At 51.7% G+C, this 19,369-nt stretch overlaps 1 protein-coding gene across 6 annotated transcripts in view; it reads right to left on the bottom strand.

Annotated features, from left to right (window-relative positions):
- The window catches only part of TCF4 (transcription factor 4), a 147,323-nt gene that overhangs the window by 65,350 nt on the left and 62,604 nt on the right, over positions 1 to 19,369 (bottom strand). For all 6 annotated transcript variants that reach the window (XM_026039196.1, XM_026039208.1, XM_026039201.1 and 3 more), the window contains one exon: positions 11,057 to 11,121. In XM_026039196.1, the coding sequence (XP_025894981.1) occupies positions 11,057 to 11,121 (65 nt within the window). The remainder of the gene's footprint in view (positions 1 to 11,056; positions 11,122 to 19,369) is intronic.

Below are 19,369 nucleotides of genomic sequence, written 5' to 3'. Positions count from 1 at the left end.
CCTCGAGTTCTGCTTCTTGAATGAAAATCACAGGAATGCAAGCTACTGCTTCACTCAAATTTCTGTTTGAGACCTAAGAAGTAGAAAATAGATTTAAATATATTATGGTATTTATCTTCTATCAGAAAAAGAGGTGAGATTAGAGCATTACAGAATGCTGCCTTTTTCTCCTAATGCAACGTTAATTTTGACTAAAGGTAAATGACCTTGAAAGCTGCAGTCCCAAAGCCTCTGCAAGCACAGAGGAGGGAAAAATCTCTCAGAGAAGGCCTTTTTTTGTTGTTGCTGACAAAGGGGTTTGCTTTCTTTTTTTTTTTTAATTTGCTTTTTTTTGTTGTTTTTTTTTGACCTCTTCTTGCCGTTTTGCCTTAAACGGCGGCTTTGCGGCTTTGCACAATATGTGCACCCATACATTTGTCTACATATGCCCCTATCCTCTCATATTTGTGTGCATACATGGGCATCCATCTACTCGTGTGTATGTGCAACCATCTAGYCACACGTGTGCACCTAWCTACTTGTGCATATGGGTATCCATTTACTGATCTATGTATACATCTGCCTACTGGGGTATATGTGCATCTACCTACTTGTGTGCATCCATGCACTCATGGGTGTGTGCAACCWTTCTCCCATATATGTGTGCATCCCTGTGCTCATGTAAGTGCGTATCCATCTATTTGTGTACATGGACATCCATCTACGCATGTATGTGTGCAACCATCCTCCCATATACATTCCAACCTCTCATATATGTTCATATTCATATACTCATGCATGCRTGCATACACTCATGTGTATGTGCAACCATCTAGTCACACGTGTGCATCCATCTGCTTGTGCATATGTGCATCCATGTACTCATCTATGTGTGCATCCATATACTCGATATCCATCCTCTCATATACGTCCGCATCCATGTGCTCGTGTATCTGCATTTTTATCTACTTATATATATGTGCTTTTACCTACTTGCGTGCATGGACATCCACCTACTCAGGTGTCCACGGGCCTCCCTGTGCTCAGGCATGCGGCTCGTGCCCCCGCGTACTTGCCTGCTCACACACTCAGATGCACTGCAGCCCTTCACACTCACACGAGCACGTGCACACGTGCACACTTTATATATACTGATCATCTCCCTTGCCAAAATAGATCCTGAAAAAAGCAAGTCTGCCTTGCAGTATATTTCCTATGCATGATGAGAGCTCGCACGCTTCCCTTGAAGGCAGGAGCCCTGGTTTCCTTTGCAATGTCACAACATTTTCTGAATTAAAATTCGCGGCGCTCCCYGGCACGGCGCTGCCTGCGCACGGCCCCCGCGCTCCTCATTCCGCCGGTTACTTGCACTTTGTGGAGCTTTTGTGTAATCCAATTACTGTTTTCTTCGGGAAAAAAAGAGCACAAATGGTGCAATGCGATCATCGTCAACACCAGAAACTTCCATGTGCATATATTATCCAGGGCAATAGTTTGCAGCTCTCTAAATAAACTCTCAGGCCCCGGCATCCCGGCTGCTCCGTGCTAATCCAAGCCTGTCCTTCCCTTGCTTGCACCCCTGCTYTTCAACCATCTCCTCCTGACTTTTTGCAATTTCAAATTTGCCAACAAAGCAACTTGAATTTGTTGAAATTGCTCCTAAGGCATAACGAAATGCGTGCATAGGAGGCAATTATTTTTTTCCCAATTTTGTGGGAGAAACATATCAAAAAATTTCTAGAGGAAATTGTCCAGTTTTCTTCTCCTTTAGTAAAATCACAAAATACAATATTACATCTCAACATCTAGATTTTCGCTCCTTTTATCAGCTCTGCCCTCAGTTTATGAATTTTCAGTTGAGTCAAGTTAACTAAGTAARGCCACATCCACATCTGAATCATTTCTTGGTTATTTCCTTCTGTGATTTCAATCCTCTGCTTTTAATCAAATTATGAAACTAAATTTCCACTTATCATGTGACTATCAGGGCATCTGTTCATAATCTGTCCAATTCCTACAAATACTCCTTTCTTTGGCTAGTGGAAATTTGGCATCGCTCCGTGAAATCTTCTGTGTGTCATTTACGTCCCGGCTTTTCCTCTCCTGCCAAGTGCAAAGCGCAGCCCGCGGATGGCGAACGCGGAGACGTTTCCTCGCGGGGCCGGGGCCGAGCAAAGGTCCTCGGGTGCTTTGTACCCCACCAACCCAAATCCTCACGGTTTTGCAGAGGAATTCCCACTTTCCGGTTTAATTTTTCAGGAACACTCAGGGCACTGGAAGAAATTTTCCTCAGTTGATTCCGTTTTCTCTGCTTGCCACCAAACAACCTTTTGTCTCATCGCTCCTCCCTCCTGGGCRCCGTCCTCGGACGCCCGTGCACAGCGGCCAGCACTTTTCTTCCAGAGTTTGCCCTTTTCCATTAAAAATCGCTTGCGGGCATTTCCAAATATTTTTCCACGTTCAACCAATCCCCGTGCATTAATGCAATGAGTCTGARCTTTCCAGCTCTTTATTTTCATCCTTTCTCCCCTGCATAATTTCAAATTGCTCTTGGAGTTTAAACCTTCCTGAAGGCRTTTCTCCCAGCTGTGCTTTCTGAGCATTGAATATATCGATTATAATAATATCAGCGCAACCCCGGGACCTCCGCAAGCTCGTGGCTGTTTCGGAGCGTTCCCGGATGCRGCCGCATCCCGGCGCCGGGGATGCTCCGTGGGATGCAGGGGACTCCCGCAGAGCAGGATCATCCGGACCCATTCCAGGTGAGCAGGAGGAGAGAAAAACAACCTGCAACTTCTAACCTAATTCCTCCCGCACCGACCCTTGGGGTGCGTTTGCTTCTTCCGAGCCCTTAGGGGTGATGCGGGAAGCTCCTGTACTGCTGATCGCTGACAACTAAGGATCGGCTCCTTAGCTGTGTAGGTGAGCCCCATCTCTCACATTGAGGGTGGGTRATTTCACCACCAACTGCAAAAATATCTGACGTTCACCTGAGGCTTTAGCCCTTAGCATCAAGAGAATATTTTAATCGGTAATATTTGGGAAACAATGGATAAAAAGTGACTCGGCTGAACTGSTGTAAGGCATAAAAAATTCAGCAGAAAGAAGGAACTTCCTCCTCCACTAATGTGCACGTTTTATAAAATACACAATTTGCTCAATTTACGAGTTTGTGCTCGATCGCTCGGGGTCGGAAACACCCCTGCACTGCAGCTCAGGTGCAAATACAACAATTCCACTGCTGCAAAGGGTAGCACGGAGCGGCATTAAATAGAGGCTCGTGTTTAATGTGCAAGCCACAGGCCGGGCTGTGTGCACACCTGGGCAAAACCTGCTGCATGGGCCACGCCGGGGACATCCCAACGTCCCTGTGCCTTTGCCATACGGTTTCCATTTACAGGGAAAATGCAATTTTCCTTTTCATTTAAAAAACAAAACAAAAAAAAAMCCMAAAAACCCCCATTTGCACCTCGTTTCTCCAGCACTGGGGTGGCAGGGCGCACGCAGAGCGTGCTCCGCCGCCCCAGCTCCCGCTCCGGAGCGCGGAGCAGCTGCGCTCCCGCTCTTCCCGGCAAACCCGCGGCCATCTGGCAGGCAYGGCCGCTGCTCCGGCGGGAGCGGGAGCCGCGAGGGCACCCGGCGCTGCGCTCTGCACAAACACCTCTTGGCACCCACTTGTCCCCGCTTTGCCGCTCACTGTGCACCCCCTGCCTGAACATTCCTGCCCAACACATTCCTGCCCGCCCTAAGGGGAGCCCCAGCTCGGCAAGGTCCCGTTCCCGGGTTTCCCGCTGCAATTCCTGCTTTCCCTCGGACGGGAGAGCAGAGGCTGGCGTAGGCTCGGCCGGCACCGCAGTTCTGCTCAAAGCAAAATCTGCAATCACAGCAAAGTTGCCTGCAAACAGCAGGGACCAGAGCAGCTTCCTGCCCCCCGAGACAGCCAGCCCCGTGCTAAGCACCCAAGGTGCTGCAGAGGATGCTCTTCTKCACTAATTACTTATTCCTCAGCGTGAGAGGCAACCACTGCCTCCCCCTTCTCCATGCAGGAGCGAGATTGTGGAGGGAAAAACGATATCCATCAGCTATTAAAGACTCAGACTTCAGGAGCTCAGGAAGAGGCTGTATTTTGCCTTACAGGAGGCTCCTGTTTGCAAAGCCATCAAGGCACATTTATTTTTTTGCAGAACTACGTTATTCAAGTGCACATAAAGCACCCTAATGATGCTGACGCAAGACGTGAAACGCAGCATCTTTCTGTTTTCCTCTACTCCAAATCTCCTCTGCTACTTGCAATTTTTTCCCCCCCGTACAGCTAAAATGCTCGCTTTTCAGCTCAAAAGCAGCGTCACCCGAGGCCGAGCAGGACGCCCGGCCACACTCGTTCTGAGTCACATCTGTGGAGCTGGAGTCACCTTGGGCTTTAAGACAGGACAAAAAAAAATCAGAGGTGCCCTGTGCCAGCGGCAAAATGGGCAAATTCAGCAAAAAAAAAAAACCCAAAGTTCCATTTTTTCCTGCTGACGCAGGCGCGGCCCCGGAAGCGGGGGGAGAAGCCGGCACGATGCTCCATCCCCACGCGCAATTCCCACTGCTCCCGCTGCACGATTCCCACGGGGTGCGCGGGTCCTGGGATCGGCCCCCAGGACRGCACAGGGCATCATCTGCTCTTCAGCCTCCGTGGCATGGGACGGAGGAATGTCCCTTCTCCCGGATAAAAACCTCTAATAATCACCATTCTGCTCTGGATTTGGCCCATGAAAATACATATATGTGTATATGTATGTATATATGCTTGAAAATAYGCATATTTTATATATATATGCTTGAAAAGGTGATAGCAAAGACTCATGGAAAACGAGCACTCCATGGTTCTTCCATGACCAAGGCCTGCCCGTGCCATGGGAGGACATGGCAGCGAGATGCCACAAGGCAGCTGCTTCCTTATTTCCTTATAGATGGCTATAACAGGCTCCATCGTTAATTCCTTTTTTTATTTTTTGCACTGCTTTAAAAAAAAAATCCCTTTTTCCAAAAATTTTTCCTCCTAGGTGTTTATTTTTGGACACAGTATCTTGTTATCCCACATTGGTCTTGTAAAGGTGGCCTATGTATTACAGTGGTAGGAAAGAAAAGACAGAGCAAAACCCAAGTGTTTTGTGTCGCGGYGGTGCGGGTTTTTTTACGAGACTTCACGTGCATATTTTCCCAGACAATTTGAAAAGACCAGGATGCCAAAAATATGCCTAATTGCACCTGCACCGTCCTACAGCCTATCTTTTCCTCGCTATTAAAAAAAAAAATGTTGACAGCCAAGCGAGACCCATTTTTAAAGACAGAAAATAGTTTAAAAAAAAAAAGAGAGAGAGCTATAAACACTAACTTCTAAATGAAGTGAAAACATTAATTTCTGTGGTGTTGCTAGCCAGGACAGGTACAGCTCGGATGTGCAAGGAATGCCCGGCTCCGGCACTATTGGTATTGGTTATTGCCAAACGCCAGTGCTGCAGAGCTCGTTTTAGGGACAGGGACACTGGGATGCGCCGAGCGGCCACCACGTGCCCACCTCGYTCCTCCAAGCACAACACAGCACGTGGCTTTTTCTACAATAAAAGAAGGCTGTAGTGGCCTAAAGTATCCTAAAGTATCCTAAAAGTATCCTAAAAAAACATGGGTGAGGRGCTTGTGCTCATGGGCACCTTCCCAAAGGGCACCCGGTAACACCAGCATCGTTCCTGGCGTTCGCCAGTGGACACACTGATTTTGCAGTGCAAGTATGTGCTGATGTGTTTAATTAGGGGTTTGAGGGATGTAAAATCACAATTATCAGCCCATGCAAAGTGAGAGCTAAGGGGACGTGCTGGATTTTGAGACTTGGAGATCCTTGGATAACTTGCTGATCATTTCAACTGCAGCAAGAAACAACACAAAGAAGCTTGCAAAGCAGGACAGCAATGCTGTGGATGGCAGGAAGAGATCAGCCACTATCCTGGCTAAGTGTCACTGAGAACAGCAGTCACACAGTGGCCATGGTCACATCAGGGCAGGAGAAACTCCTTGCTCCTTGCTCAACCATCCCATAAAATCCCCACCAGTGAAGCTGGAGCTTTAACATTCTAGGACTCAAGAACCAAAAACGTGATAATAACTGATCCATCCCTGGGACAAGGGGCATGGACATCCCGCCTGGRCACAGGGATGCTCTTGCTCACCACGAGGCTGGTTGGACATGGGAGCAGGCTGCCCAGAGAGCTGGTGGCACCTCCGTCCTTGGAGACGCTCTGCGTCTGCTCCAGCGAGGATCCGGACAATGGAGCCGTGTCCTCCTGGACGCGCGAGGGTCCTTGCTCAAGCAGGCAGCCGGGCTTTGGGCCRTTCTACTGATGTATTTGATTAACATGGAAGTTTCTGTCGCTGCCGGAGCGAGCAGCGATGCCGGCTCCGCCGCGGGATCCCTCATCACTGCGTGTGCTCCCAGGTGCCACTGGATGTGGCCGTTGACAGCCCAGCAGCCCCAGTTTTGCTCGGTTATCCTTGGGGCAGGGACACGCAGCTGGAGAGACCGCACCGAAACTTCACTTTCTCAACCCAAACTTCACTTTCTCAACCCAAAGGCGCAGCAAGCCTGGACTCAGGTAGTGAGGTGCTAGCTCTCTCTCTCTTTGAGTTTAGCTTAGCCAAAGGCTCTGCAGAGCCTGAGTTTGGGTTTGGCACYGCATTTTGGCCACATCCGCATTGCCCCGAGCAGAGGCGAGCGCGTTCAGACCCTTACAAGCCACTAACCCAGGCGCTGCAGCCCGAGCGAGGCGCAGCGAAGCGCCAGAGAACGGAGCAGCATCGCCTGAATCCCTCCCTGCGTGAGCTACCTTCCAGCACCTTGGGACACCAGGCACCTTTTATCACCTTGCTACTCTTTCTGTGTGTTTTTCCAGGGARAGAGAATAAAGAAGAGATTATTGCAGGCGAAAGGGTCTGGCCATCAAAAATGCGAGGAAACCTAGTTATTCGACTAAGCAAAAAGCCACTAAGTGATTTGCACGAGGAGAATAAAACGAGCCCGCCGCGTCCCTAGAGGTCTGCAATATGATCTTCAGAAAAGGGAGCCTGCCAATTTAATCGCGGCAGGAGTTATTTAATTTTTTTTTTTTTTTTTTACACACAGGTATAGTTTTCAATAAACCTACACATGCCTATAACACGGCGATGGCAGATGTGTCTCGATTATTAGCGGCGGGCTCCGGGGAATTGGCGCGCGGAGCTGGAGATCCGCACGCAGCTGTTGGCACGGGAGGGGCGGGACATTGCAGCACACACACATGTTCCTTAAGTGCAGCAATGTTCGGTTATTTTACTGCAGGTGTATCGCGGAGAGGGAATTTAATAACTTGSTGTATACAATGCCAATAAAAGGGAGAGGATCCTCGCGCTGCTGCTCACGGGCCGCGTGTGAACGGGCGCCTCCGAGCGCAGGCGCGCTCCGGTGCTGGAACCGGGGTGCTAGTGCCTTTCTCATTTACTACAAAAAAGTGCTCAGGCCCTTGGAAAGAAATAGAATAAAACAACAAAAAACCCTGAAGTGCACTATAAGCTATTGGGAAAGAGCTCCTGATGGGGTTATGGGGAACCAAAAGCACCTGCRTGCATCCGTGCAGCTGCCCGGGAGGTGTCTGCAATGCGGGTATCTTTGACATAGTTACCCGCCCGGGGCTTAAAAACAAAGCCTGGTTTAGTATACCACAGTAGATGCATTAGTGTATGCATTGARTTATGCATTGGTCTCAGCCTTCTGCTGAAGGAAGCACCGAGGAAGGACCTTTTAAAAGGCTGCATCAGGCACAAAGATAATCCCGCCTGCTTTTTTATTTCCCTTCTGCCTTCGCTGGGCTGCTCTTCATATAAACAGCGATGTTGCAACAGCTCAATAATTTGCAGCAGAAAAAGGAAGTCCCAGGACGTCCGGAAGGGAAAGGAGAATGGGAGCAGCTATTTGTGTCCGTGCCCCGCGGCACGAGCGCACGGATTGCACACTCGCTGGGCTGCAGGAATTTCCTTGCACTTGACACCGAGGCTGCACGGCCTTTCATTTCCATTATGCTCATTTTAAAGCTTTCTGGTCATATTTCTGTTATTTCTATACTGAAGGTTTGTCACATACCCCCTCCATTATGTACAATGAGCCTCCAACACTCYCAAGTGAAAACCCAAGGCTGTCTTCCTGTTCCCTTGTGGGGAAGGTTCAGGGAATCCCGCTGCAGCTCATGGGGATGGGAAAGAGATGGCAAAGGGGCTGATTCCAAGGATTCCCGGCCTCCCTGGGGATCCATCCTTCAGGCTGCCCCAAGAGGGGAGAGGATCCAAGGTCATGCAGGAGAAGGGACCTCATGCAGGAGCCCAGGATGCTGCAGTGGCCCCCAAATACTGGGAGCCAGATCCGATGGACAAGAGCACAGCTGGCTTTGGGGAGCCTTTCCTGAGCACCGAGTAGATCAGGACGTCCAAAGACAATATTTAGGCTCCCTTTCCAAAAGCGTTACCAGCGAAAACAAATCGCCCCCAGACTTGGAGATTTTATTTTAGGTTAAAACACCTTGAAAACAAAGTATCGGTTACTCTGCACTTGCCAGAAAAGCTCAGGCCAAATTTTACAGGAACCATCTAATTTTGGGTTGCCTTGGGAATGCAGGAGCGTTCTCTGGCCACCAGGCTCGTTTTCAGCTCGCTCTATCCGCCGCTTGCTGCGTTAACTCCCGCTCGGTGCCCRGGATGGCTCCGCGCTGCTCCTGTCGCCCGCTCGCCGACGAGCCCGTCACCATCCCACGCGGCATCCGTGTGCCCGGATCCTCGTGCATGCAGCAGTATCAGTGTTCCATAAACTGGGGGGAATCAGCCCAGCCCCTCGTCTCTACCTGCCCTGTGGGCAGGCGAGCAGRGCCGTGGGCACGCGCTCGTCCTGCAGCGCGGAGGATGCGCTCGCATCCCGCGGGATCACCCGCCCCGTGTCCCCGTGTCCCCRTATCCCCAGCTCAGCCTCTTTCCTAGGGACACAGTCTGGCTTTGCCACTTGCTTTTCTGCTGCATCTCCCACCCGGATTAGCTCATCTTTCCTAAAACCTATGAAAACCCACCCCAGAAACCTCGCATACAGACTGGTCCCTGCATTTTATCTTCAGCCCGGAGGTTTGCACTTGTTAATTATCTGGGGGATCCTGACAGCTCTGCGGGCTGGGGAGCGGGCGCAGAGGGTCCAGCCTCAGTGCTCCATGTTATTCCTCTCCATCCTTGCAGGAATTCAAGTGACTCCTATTTTACGAGTCCCTCTCCTCCCTCCTGCCCGAGCCACCCAGTTCGTCCCCATTTCCAGCAGGCTTCAAGAACTGGTACGTGTGCGGCAGGGGGAAAGACCCCGCTCCATGGATGGAACTATTCATTATTTGTGCTTTTCATTGACTTTTTCCTGATATTCCTCAAATTTTCCCAAGGAAACCACAGAGAAGAACAGCAAGCAGTTGCAGAGGGAGCAGACCAGCGTGATCCCATGCAACTTCCCCATCCAGCCTCTGTGGGTTCCACACCATGGACACGGAGACCCAAAGAAACCGCTTGTATGGAGAGCTGACCTTTGTGGAAACTCCAGGATTCACCCTTCAAAGTGCCCAAAAGGACCATCGGGAAGAGCAACACATCAACTCTACTCCTGAGATTCCAGTTTTGGGCCACTTGCCTGCACTAGACGGTGGATCCCTTCCAGGATCCCGGAACACCCATCCCATGGGCACCATGAGCTTGGGAAGAGGAGGCTCGTGGCGAGCACGGCCTTGCGAGAAGAAGCCCATTGGYGCAGTGATAATTTGACCTTCTCTGTCTGCTGGACCATAAGAGGAATCCTGTGGCCAGCAACAGTTCAATAAGGAGAATATTTGGATTTTGGACACTTCTTTAAGCCTGATTCTAGGTCACTTGCTGCTGCAGGGAACCTGGGTGAAATGCAGGGTCATCTTTTGGCCAAGGAGACTAAAAAATGAGGTGCATTTCTGGGAAAGGGTCTCCTTGGGCTTACACTTGTGCTCCTGCCTTTAGTTCCTGCATTTATTTTTCAGCCCCAAATGAAAGAAAATCCAGCCCGGGGCCAGCAGACATCCCTGACAACCTTGTGCTCGGTAACGCACGGCCACTCACGGCAGCAAGAGGGAAAGGAAAGCTGAAAAAGCCAAAAACACCAGCTGAACCCAAAGCAGCAACGCCAATGCTGCCACGCCAGTGGGAACCTCTGCACGGGATTAAATCTGCAGCATTTGGCCCCAAATCAGCGCCAGGTCACCTCAAGCAGCACCCCGAGTTTTCCAAAGTAAGAAGCTATTGCAGTTATAAAAGCATGCCCAGCACTCTTCAAAAAAGAACAAAAAAAGGAAAAAAACCCACAATCCCAAAAGAATTTAAACACGTGATTAATATTGCTACTAAAATTCAAACGAGAAGTGTCTTTTAAGGAAATCAATTGTCTTGAAACAAAGCGTGGACTTTTGGCTATTGATAGTATTTTTAGACTCAGACTTTCTCTGGAGAGTTAAAAGTATGCAAATGCAAAGTGCACSGAGGCGCCCGCGCACACATGCTATACCTTTGTATTACACTGGCATTTTATTATTTAATTAAACTACTCTTATTTTCCTAGCTCACGCATGCTTCCCTTGAGACGGCTTTGCTGTTAGCCTGCTGGCCTTGACTTCCAGCCAAAAACAATTCCGAAACAAAAAGGGACAACAAATCATATTTCCACAGACATTTTTATCCCTCAATACAACCTTGTTTTCACACAACATCGTGCAGATTTTCTGAAAACTGGGATTTATGGCACGGATTTACGGCGCACGCTCCGTGCGCTCGCAGGGCAGCGGTCAGCGCGCGCCGCGCGGGCAGGGCTCAAGTGACACGTTTCCAAACAGCTTTCCCCATTCCTGGAATATGCCACGGTGCAAGCGGTGCCAAGCGAGCGCCGTGGAGCTGGCGGGGGACGGACGCACTCGAGGCCCCCGCGTGCCGCAGACCGCACCAGCAAGGCCGGAGCGCGCGGGGTGCTTACCTGGTGGCAACCCTGTAGATTCGAGTCCCTTGCATATGACGAGTACGAGCCCCTTTCTGTTTTACCTGTTAATAAAAAAACAAATTGATTAATCAAAAGCGATGTTAGAAGAGGTGCGTATGTCTTCTGCCAGTGTTCAACATGGGCTGCTCGCCACGTGCTGCACGTGCCAGGTCGGCCCTGCTGGCTGCGCACCAGGCGTGGGCTCCAGCGAGGGTCTGGCACTTGTGCACGCTGCGTGGTGCAGCATCGTGCACGCACTGCTGTGCATGCAGCACCGTGGGTGCACGGCTGTGCATGCACCAACGTGTGTGCATTGCCTGCTGTGCATGCAGCATTGTGCACGCGCTGCTGTGCATGCACCAACGTGCGTGCTGCTTTGCATGCAGCACCGCGGGTGCACTGCTGTGCATGCACCAACGTGTGTGCATTGCCAGCTGTGCACTGCTGTGAATGCACCCTGTGTGCTGCTGTGCATGCAGCACCATGTGTGCAGTGCTGTGCATGCATCAGCATGTGTGCATTGCCAGCTGTGCACTACTGTGCAGCACCATGTGTGCACTGCTGTGCATGCAGCACCATGTGTGCACTGCTATGCACATGGTACCGTGTGTGCACTGCTATGCGTGCAGCACCATGTGTGCAAGGCTGTGCACGCATCAGCACGTGTGCACTGTGCAGCACCACGGGTGCAGTGCAGCACCCGGCCTCTACTCCTTGTTCTCCATTTTTCCCCTCATGAAGGCTTTAGAACACGGGCGCAGCAGCCTGGGTGGTTTCAGCCATGCCACACACACACAAAAAAGGGAAAAAAGTCTTTTCCCACTGGAAAGAGCAGCCTGAAGGGGAGCACAGGGCAGTGCCCCTTGTACGAGGGCCGGGGAGGGAGCGTGCAGCTGGTGCCGCAGCCGGATTGCTCCGGAAGCTCCGGTTGCTGCAAGGTGTGGAGCGCATGGAAGCCCCAGCCGGGTCCGGAGCGCTCCATGCGTGGCAGGGCCACCACCTCCCAGCGCTGCCACCTCCRCGGGCGCACGCGCTCCGCACGCGGGGCACGCCGGCCGGGCTCCCAAACACCATCCCCTTCCAAACAAAAACTCCGCGGAAGCGCGCGGGCCCGCGTCCTGCTCCGCCTGCACCGGCACTACACGTTCCCCCGCATCCCACCGCATCCATGCCCATGCGCCGGGGAGCCTCCGCCCGGACCCCTCTTCCTTTGGGTGGGTGAAGGCAGCGAGGGCGCTGCGAGGAGCGGCGCGGAGCGCTGCCAGGGCGGGCGGCGCGGGCGCAGACGTGAATCACTCGCAGCCAGCCGAGTGTTTCCATGACATCAGTGGGCACGGGGCCAGGGCGCTGCCGAAGCCTGCGCGCGGCCGCGGGCACCCGCTCGGCCTTTTCTCTTGTTGTTGTTGTTGTCGCCAGGGCTTATTTCTGTATTTATTCCCGTATTTATCTGGTTCTCAGGGCGATGCTCCGTGCACGGATCGCCTCGGAGGTGGCCGCTTTCCCGCCGCCCGCRGTGGCATCCCGAGCTCCGGCGTGCTCGTGGCGGGGACCATCCCCGTGCGGTGCTGCGGGGAACGGGAGCGAAAGAAACCCTGGAAAAGTCGGGAAAAGCTCCACACGCTCACACTGCAAGCACCCCACTGCCGTGCTGCTGCTTCCCAGCGATGCCCCTTCCACGAAAAAAGCCAAAAAACCACCCTTGGCACAAACTGCGCGCTTCAAATCAGCGCCGATGCGGCCCCTCCGCTCAGCACTCCCGGGCACGTTGGTCTCAGATAATAGATGTGGTGGCGAGCGGGCGCTGCGCGGGGCGCAGGAGCCGGCGCGAGCGGCGGCGAGCCGGGCGGCGCTCACTGCGGCGTTTTCGAGCCAGCCCTCCAGTACTAGAATGCGGCAGCCGCTGCGGATATTTTTTGGCACCCAGACAACGGTGGCAGTGCCAAGCCCCATGGCTAGAACTGCTCAAAGGAGGCATAAGGGTAGCATTAATCGTGCGAGGCTTTTGCTGCGCGCGGTGCCACCGACCGCGTTTGCAAAACCTACAGGAGCCCGCTAGCAATATTTGCGGCAAATGGGGGGAAAAAAAGGGTGAAAATCAGGAAAAAAAAATGAAAAAAAAAGGGGGAAAAAAGGGGAAAAAAAAAAAAAGGAAAGAAGAAGCTCCAACACAGACAAACAGGAAATTGTGTCAGACACCTGATTCTTCTCCCTATGCAGAGCTGCAGGGTTAAAATGTGCCATTTGTCCCGAAATGCAACCCTGCATTTCTGATGCTGCAGCGATAGCAAAGCGCTGTGGAAGGAGCTGACCCAACTGCWGCCCCATGAGTGTGCGCTTGTGCTTAAGGTGATGGGCAGAAAAAGCCTCGCAGGGGCTGCGTGCAGCGGTGCTCTGGGCGTGCAAATGCACACACACGGATACGGGCGCTGCTCGGAGCGCACACAAAGGCAGGACTGCAATCCGCAAATACCCCGGGAAAACCCCCCGTCAGCCCCCCAGACCAACGGGGTGGCCCCGCGAACGCCCCCCGAGCCTTTTTTGTTCGGCTGTGGAAAGAAAAGCGGAGCGGCGCGGGGTTGCCAATCAGTCGGGGAGGAAGCCGCTCGCCTCTCCATGGTGCACTTTGAAAAATTAATCAAATTAAGTAGAAAATTTAAGCAACGCGCCGAGCATGAATGCAAGGCGCTGGCTCGCCCCTGCCCACGGAGATAGGGCATCTCGCCCCGGCCGCACCGCGTGGTGCAGCGGCYGCTGGAAATGGGGCAGATTCGGGGTTTGCATCGTGATGGCCRTGTTTTTTTTTAGAGATGAGCTCAAAATCCGAATATCCCAATCCAGGCCCCCACGGCCCAGCAGTTGGGGTTTAGTTCTTGGTCAGCATGAAAAAAGGAAAAGGAAAAAATAAAAAGAGGAAGGAATTGCATCAGGGAGTGCAGTTCGAACAACCCAGAATGTGCTTCTGCTCAGGTCTGCAATTTGCCTTAGACATAGTTCTTGTTTTATTATTGCATTTCTAGCATTTTCCCCCACTACTTTCCCCCGTTCTGTCCAACACCCTGTGTCCCAAGCGCACACGGAAGGGAGCCCGACTGCCCTCTTTGAAGGGACAAAGCGGGGCAGGATTCACTTCTCGGGCACCACCATGGGAAAAGCGAAGCTCGGAGCAGATTTTGGGAAAGAGCTGGAGGCGCCGCAGAAGGGGCTGAGCGTTGTAGCTGCCCGTTCATGTTCACCCCATGCACTGGCACCACGAGGCAGTTCCTTCCCTGATCTCCTCTCCGTGCACTTCCTTATTTCCGTGGAGCTGGGCAGCGCACGAGGAGCGTCGCCGCTGCCGGCTGCGGGCTCCGCGCGGCCCCGCTCTGCGCAGCGCCTCCAGATCCGCCAGCCCCACTGAGTGCAGCACAGGAACCACGCCGAAACCCACAGAGAACTAAAATCATTACATCTGAATAGATAATAGTGCAATAGCTGTGGTGGTGCACGCACGGGCTGCTCTGCCTGCGGGCTCTCCTGCATGCCCAGCTCGCCCCGTTTGGCTAAAGATGCAGCTGAATGCAGTGACCCCGCGGCAGGGCACAAAACACCCCACTTATTCCGGGGGGTTCACACTGTGACGAACGCGATGGGGCGGCGAAGGAGGGACGGTGTTAACGAGCTCTTCCGTGCCCGGTGCTTTGGGGAATTATCGGCAGCAAGGGAAAATCCTGTGGATTTTGAGCCAAGTTCATGCAGTAACAGGCACAAGACGGGCAACATGGCACGGCCACGTCTAAGGCAGGGCCCTCGCACCCGGTGTAAACCAAAGCATCAATCCCAGTAATTTTAGGGCCATCGCACTCCAAAAGGAGGATTTTGCTCTGACACYGATGCGCAGTAAACGGCAACGGGTCTGAAAGAGACATTATGAGGCCACAGCAAACCTGATTGCGAAGGGAGATATATTTTCTTAAAAAAGTACCACCAAAATGCAAAAAAAAAAAAAGGCGGAAACATGTACAAGATATACCCTAAAATAACGCTACAGATCCCACTTGAACGACCTAAAGCACAGAAAGTCCGAGCTAGAGCAGTTCTTCAACACGGACTCATTTCATCGGGCTAGCGCTTATGCAAGGTTAAATCCTGGATGTCCCTAAGGCCAAACTACTTCCTTACACGCACACGTGTGCACAAAAATCTGCATGCACAGACGTATAGAAATACAATTACATATATATATATATATACACATTCTTTAAGGTGAATTGCAGTGATGCCAGCTGCGCTCAGGCACGGTATGAACATGCACGGCTGAGTTTCTGCCACCGATCTCGGGTCAGGAAAAGGAGACCATGCACCTGACTGCAAAAAAATGGGGAAAAGGGAGCATTTATCCAAGAAATCCTGTGTTTCATCCGGCTTCMTCAGCGTCCTCAGGCTGCTTTGCTTTTCCCGCGCACACGGAGCTGGACTCTAAGGGAAATAATTAGCATTGCTGGCGTCGGAGCACCTGGATGGCTCTGCATGMGACAAATGTTGGGAAGAGACAAAAACTCCATGAATCCCACTCGCCACGTGGCCGCGTCCCCATTCCCAGATAGACAAGACTCAAGGGATGGGCAGGGGCTGGGAAGCGGCGCTTGGAAACAACACAATGCCATCAAAAGCACGGCAAAATGCGAGAGGATCCACATAACAGAAAGGGGCGACGTTTTCTTAAGGCTGTGAGACAAATAAAAGGCCCTTGCAGTAACAATGCACCGCGCTGAGGTGCAAAATCCCATCCTCCGTTTCCCCCCAAATTTTGCTTATTGTTAATATCGCTCAGCCCAGGAAATTCAAGAAAAATTCCTGGCGTTGATCGTCACCGCGATTTTGACCTTTAGAAGCGCTGGGGATGGGATGGCTGGGATTAGCTAAACAGGGAAAACAAACCCGGCGCTTCCAAGAGCAGGAATGTTCTGGTAAAGATATCATAGCGCATTGGGAAATGCCCGGGTGGCTCCGATCCGTGCTATCCAGCAGAGGGCATGCATTCCCTAATAAGATTTTTACACTTGGGAAGACCATCTTATATCCCATTCTGGGGTTAAAAAAAAAAAAAAAAAAAAAAAAGGATAAAAAAAATCCCAGCGATTTGGGCTGAGCATCCTGGAAAAGTCATCGCATCAGTACATTGCCCCAGCGCCATCAGGTCGAAAACAAGGAAAGGTCCATCTGGAAAACAAGTCCAGGAGGATTTTTTCCTACATGGAAAAAAAAAATGTCTTTGCGAGAGGGATTTTTCACCTCTGCCAGACTAGGATTTTGCTTAGAAGCTTTCCCTCCTGCTTGCAAGTGCAATAACCTTAATACAAAAAGCCACACAAACTCAACACAAACTACCTGCGCGGGGGGATTTGGCATTCAGTGTGCGTGAAGCTCTGCCTGGACCAGGACTAACAGCAAACCCGCCTATCCTGAGTGCAAGCAGCTTCTTATCCTGCATTCTCGAATCAATTTGCAAAACCGGGCAGCACCACCTAGAGCTTTTAGCCAAATTTTCAGCCTTTCCCGTTTTATTTAATCCAGAGGGAATGCCAGGGGGCCGACTTTGCGCCCGCTCTGCCCTGCTCCTTTCACCAGTCGCCCGGTGAGGCTGCAAGTGCTGATACAAGAAGCTCATCCGCAGCTGCAGAGCGAGGAGCATTCCTCCAAAAACACYGGAATCCTCATGCACCAGTAGGGATAAAGGAAACCCGCTCGTTCCTTCCGACCTAAGACACAAAACGCCCACAATAATCAGCCCTTATGGCCCGTCCACAGACGCGGTCCCTCCCAGCCTCCCCTTCCCAGCACGGACACGAGCGGCCGCGGGGCTCCCCTAAGAGCTGATATGTGTTTTGAGGCTGGGGAGCGACGGGAGGTGGCCGGGTGCCGAGGTCCCCGGCTCCATGTAGGTCACCCGAGGAGGGCTCGTGGCCGGGCGGCCGCTGGCGCCCCGGCTGCGCTCGCGAGCCTTTATCAGCGCTAAGCGCTCCATTCGGGAACGTTTGCACAATCTGTTAAGTCCGGACAAATTTAAACGGTTCTGACATGCAGCCTGCTAGGGTCAGTGACAGGGATAATGYCTCTTTGCGTGGGGGAAAGGCTGTGGCATATAGGTCACCCTCTTCGGGGGAATCAGCCGCGCGCCTCTTCCATGCGTCTCCAGCACAATCCTTCATCCTGCAGCCCGGAGCTGCGAGTGAAATGCAAGAAAGGAGCCGAGCGCTCAAAGCAAAAATCTGCTTCCAGGACAATCCATTATATCTGACAAGTTAAATGTTCCATGGTAGACCATATGGCATCGGAGCAGGGCCGGCGATGGGAGAGGGAAACTCAGCAAATGCATCACAATTAAGGAGTTTGACTATAGACTTTACTTGGATTTACTTTATTTTTTATTAAATCTCCAGTGTCGGAGCCCCTCGGCATCCGTGCAGCCCATGCCCGGTGCCCGGCCGCTCTATGGAAGCAGGCCTGTTGAACGGGTGCTCCACCAGGACGCTCTCCTGGCAGGTCTACTGGTCATGGTTACCTCCAGTAATGGGCCTCGTTGAACCATTTTCTAAAAAACAGGCAACTTTGCAAAGCGCGAAACGTTCCTATTATCAACAAGTGTAAATATTATTAGCTGTGCGTTAAAGACCAAAGAAGGAATAATCAAACAAAAGGAGAAGAAAGCAGCGCAACCTCCCCCAAAGCCTTGGCGATGACTTCTCAGTAGAAAAGCCACCCCGAAGAAGAGCTTGGCCGTGCAGTGACGGTGCAGTGTGCSAGTGCCAAGGGGAGCACCCCTTGGAGAGGGCTGCTGCAGAGCTGGATCCAAGGCTCCGGATGGCCCCGGCTGCCCGGAGCATCGCTGCATGGAGAGGCCCCGATGTCCACCCCATCACCCAGCTCCGGCCTCCTTGGCCGGCGCCTTTCGCACGCGCCGCGCCAACCGGAGCCGCTGCTGAATAACGATCAGGTCGGCGCCCGCATCTGCCACGGCCCTTTCTTGCTCTGCTTTAATTACTGCGTCGCGCTAATGAAGCAACCCGGGATGTGAATAGCGGCGGAGTGACCCTCGCTGCGCGCCGGCCGCCGCGAACTTTCCCTTGGAAAGCAGGATTTTGGAGCGATCTCTGCGGCCCGTGGACATTGCAGTGTGTTGGGAATGGGATAAAAGGGAAAAGGGCCGCTCTGGTACCGCGGTGGATCTGGTGTGACCTAAATGACAAGTGAAGCCAGGAGAAAAACCATGCCAACGCACTGATACCAACTACACCTAGTATAAAATAACTGATGAAAAACGAAATCTGCGAAAGGTTTCAAAATACAACACTGAACCAAGAGCTGGGATTTCCAGAACTCCTTGTAATTCCAGAATTACCTCTCTGGCAAAAGGCAAGGGAGAGATTGTACAAATTTGTCATTAGCCTGGTCTGCCATCGGTCACTAACGAGACTTTTAGGGACAAGTCCTTGGGACTGAGAGGTAAGAAGGAAGTTGGTAAACTAAGCTAAATCCTTACCTAGGTGTTCAAATAAAATCATGTAGTTTAATGACAGGAACGCCCTGTAAATCCCACCCAGTGCCACTGGTTTCAGGGAAGCTGCTGGCGGACRACTCACCAAAACCAGACGTTTATTCAGCCTGTGGAATTGGGAACCTATTTTGGGAATCCCTTTTTCTGGTTTCTTTATAGACAATTTTCTAAGCAGCCACTTGGATTTCTCTAAAGTAGCCACTGAGCTGACGTTGCCCAGAGACCTGCTCTGCCTTCCTAAGAATAAAGTGGCCACTTTTTAAACATTCCGCGGGCTTGTAAACATACAACAATAATTATTTTCTAGTATTAAACGTGCTTGCCAGTGATGTGGCCTGGGCAGCATCCAGCGGGCAAATTTGGGTTCCTGAGCATCCCAAAACGCACAGTTATTTTTCCTTTCATCCCCAAATACATTTGGCAATGGCGATTTTCCCGCTCGGGCATCTCGGTGCAGCCAGAGCCTCTTGCTAACGCAGCGACTGTACAATTTGCTCCGAGCAAATGCAGAGCTCCTTTCACATAYACTTGCTCACTGAATCCCACTTCAAATGCACACGGGTTCTCAGATTCCACGGAATTGCAATCAAAAAATCACCAGCAGAAATCCCAACGTACCAAAATGGTCGTTAGCGAACTTTTAAAACACTGTCTGCAGAAGGAAAAATATTTAATTTCCCTTCCTTCCTAAAAGATAGTTGCTGATGTTTTACTACTCTTTTAAAGAAAATCRTTTTGGATGACTTTAAATCTATTTGAAATAGTTTAAATTGTTT

This window comes from Nothoprocta perdicaria, unplaced genomic scaffold (genome assembly GCF_003342845.1).
Source record: "Nothoprocta perdicaria isolate Ctin4 unplaced genomic scaffold, notPer1 scaffold_10, whole genome shotgun sequence".
Taxonomy (NCBI): Eukaryota; Metazoa; Chordata; class Aves; order Tinamiformes; family Tinamidae; genus Nothoprocta; species Nothoprocta perdicaria.
Note: the sequence above shows the minus strand (reverse complement) of the source record. Positions and strands in the feature narration are given on the sequence as shown.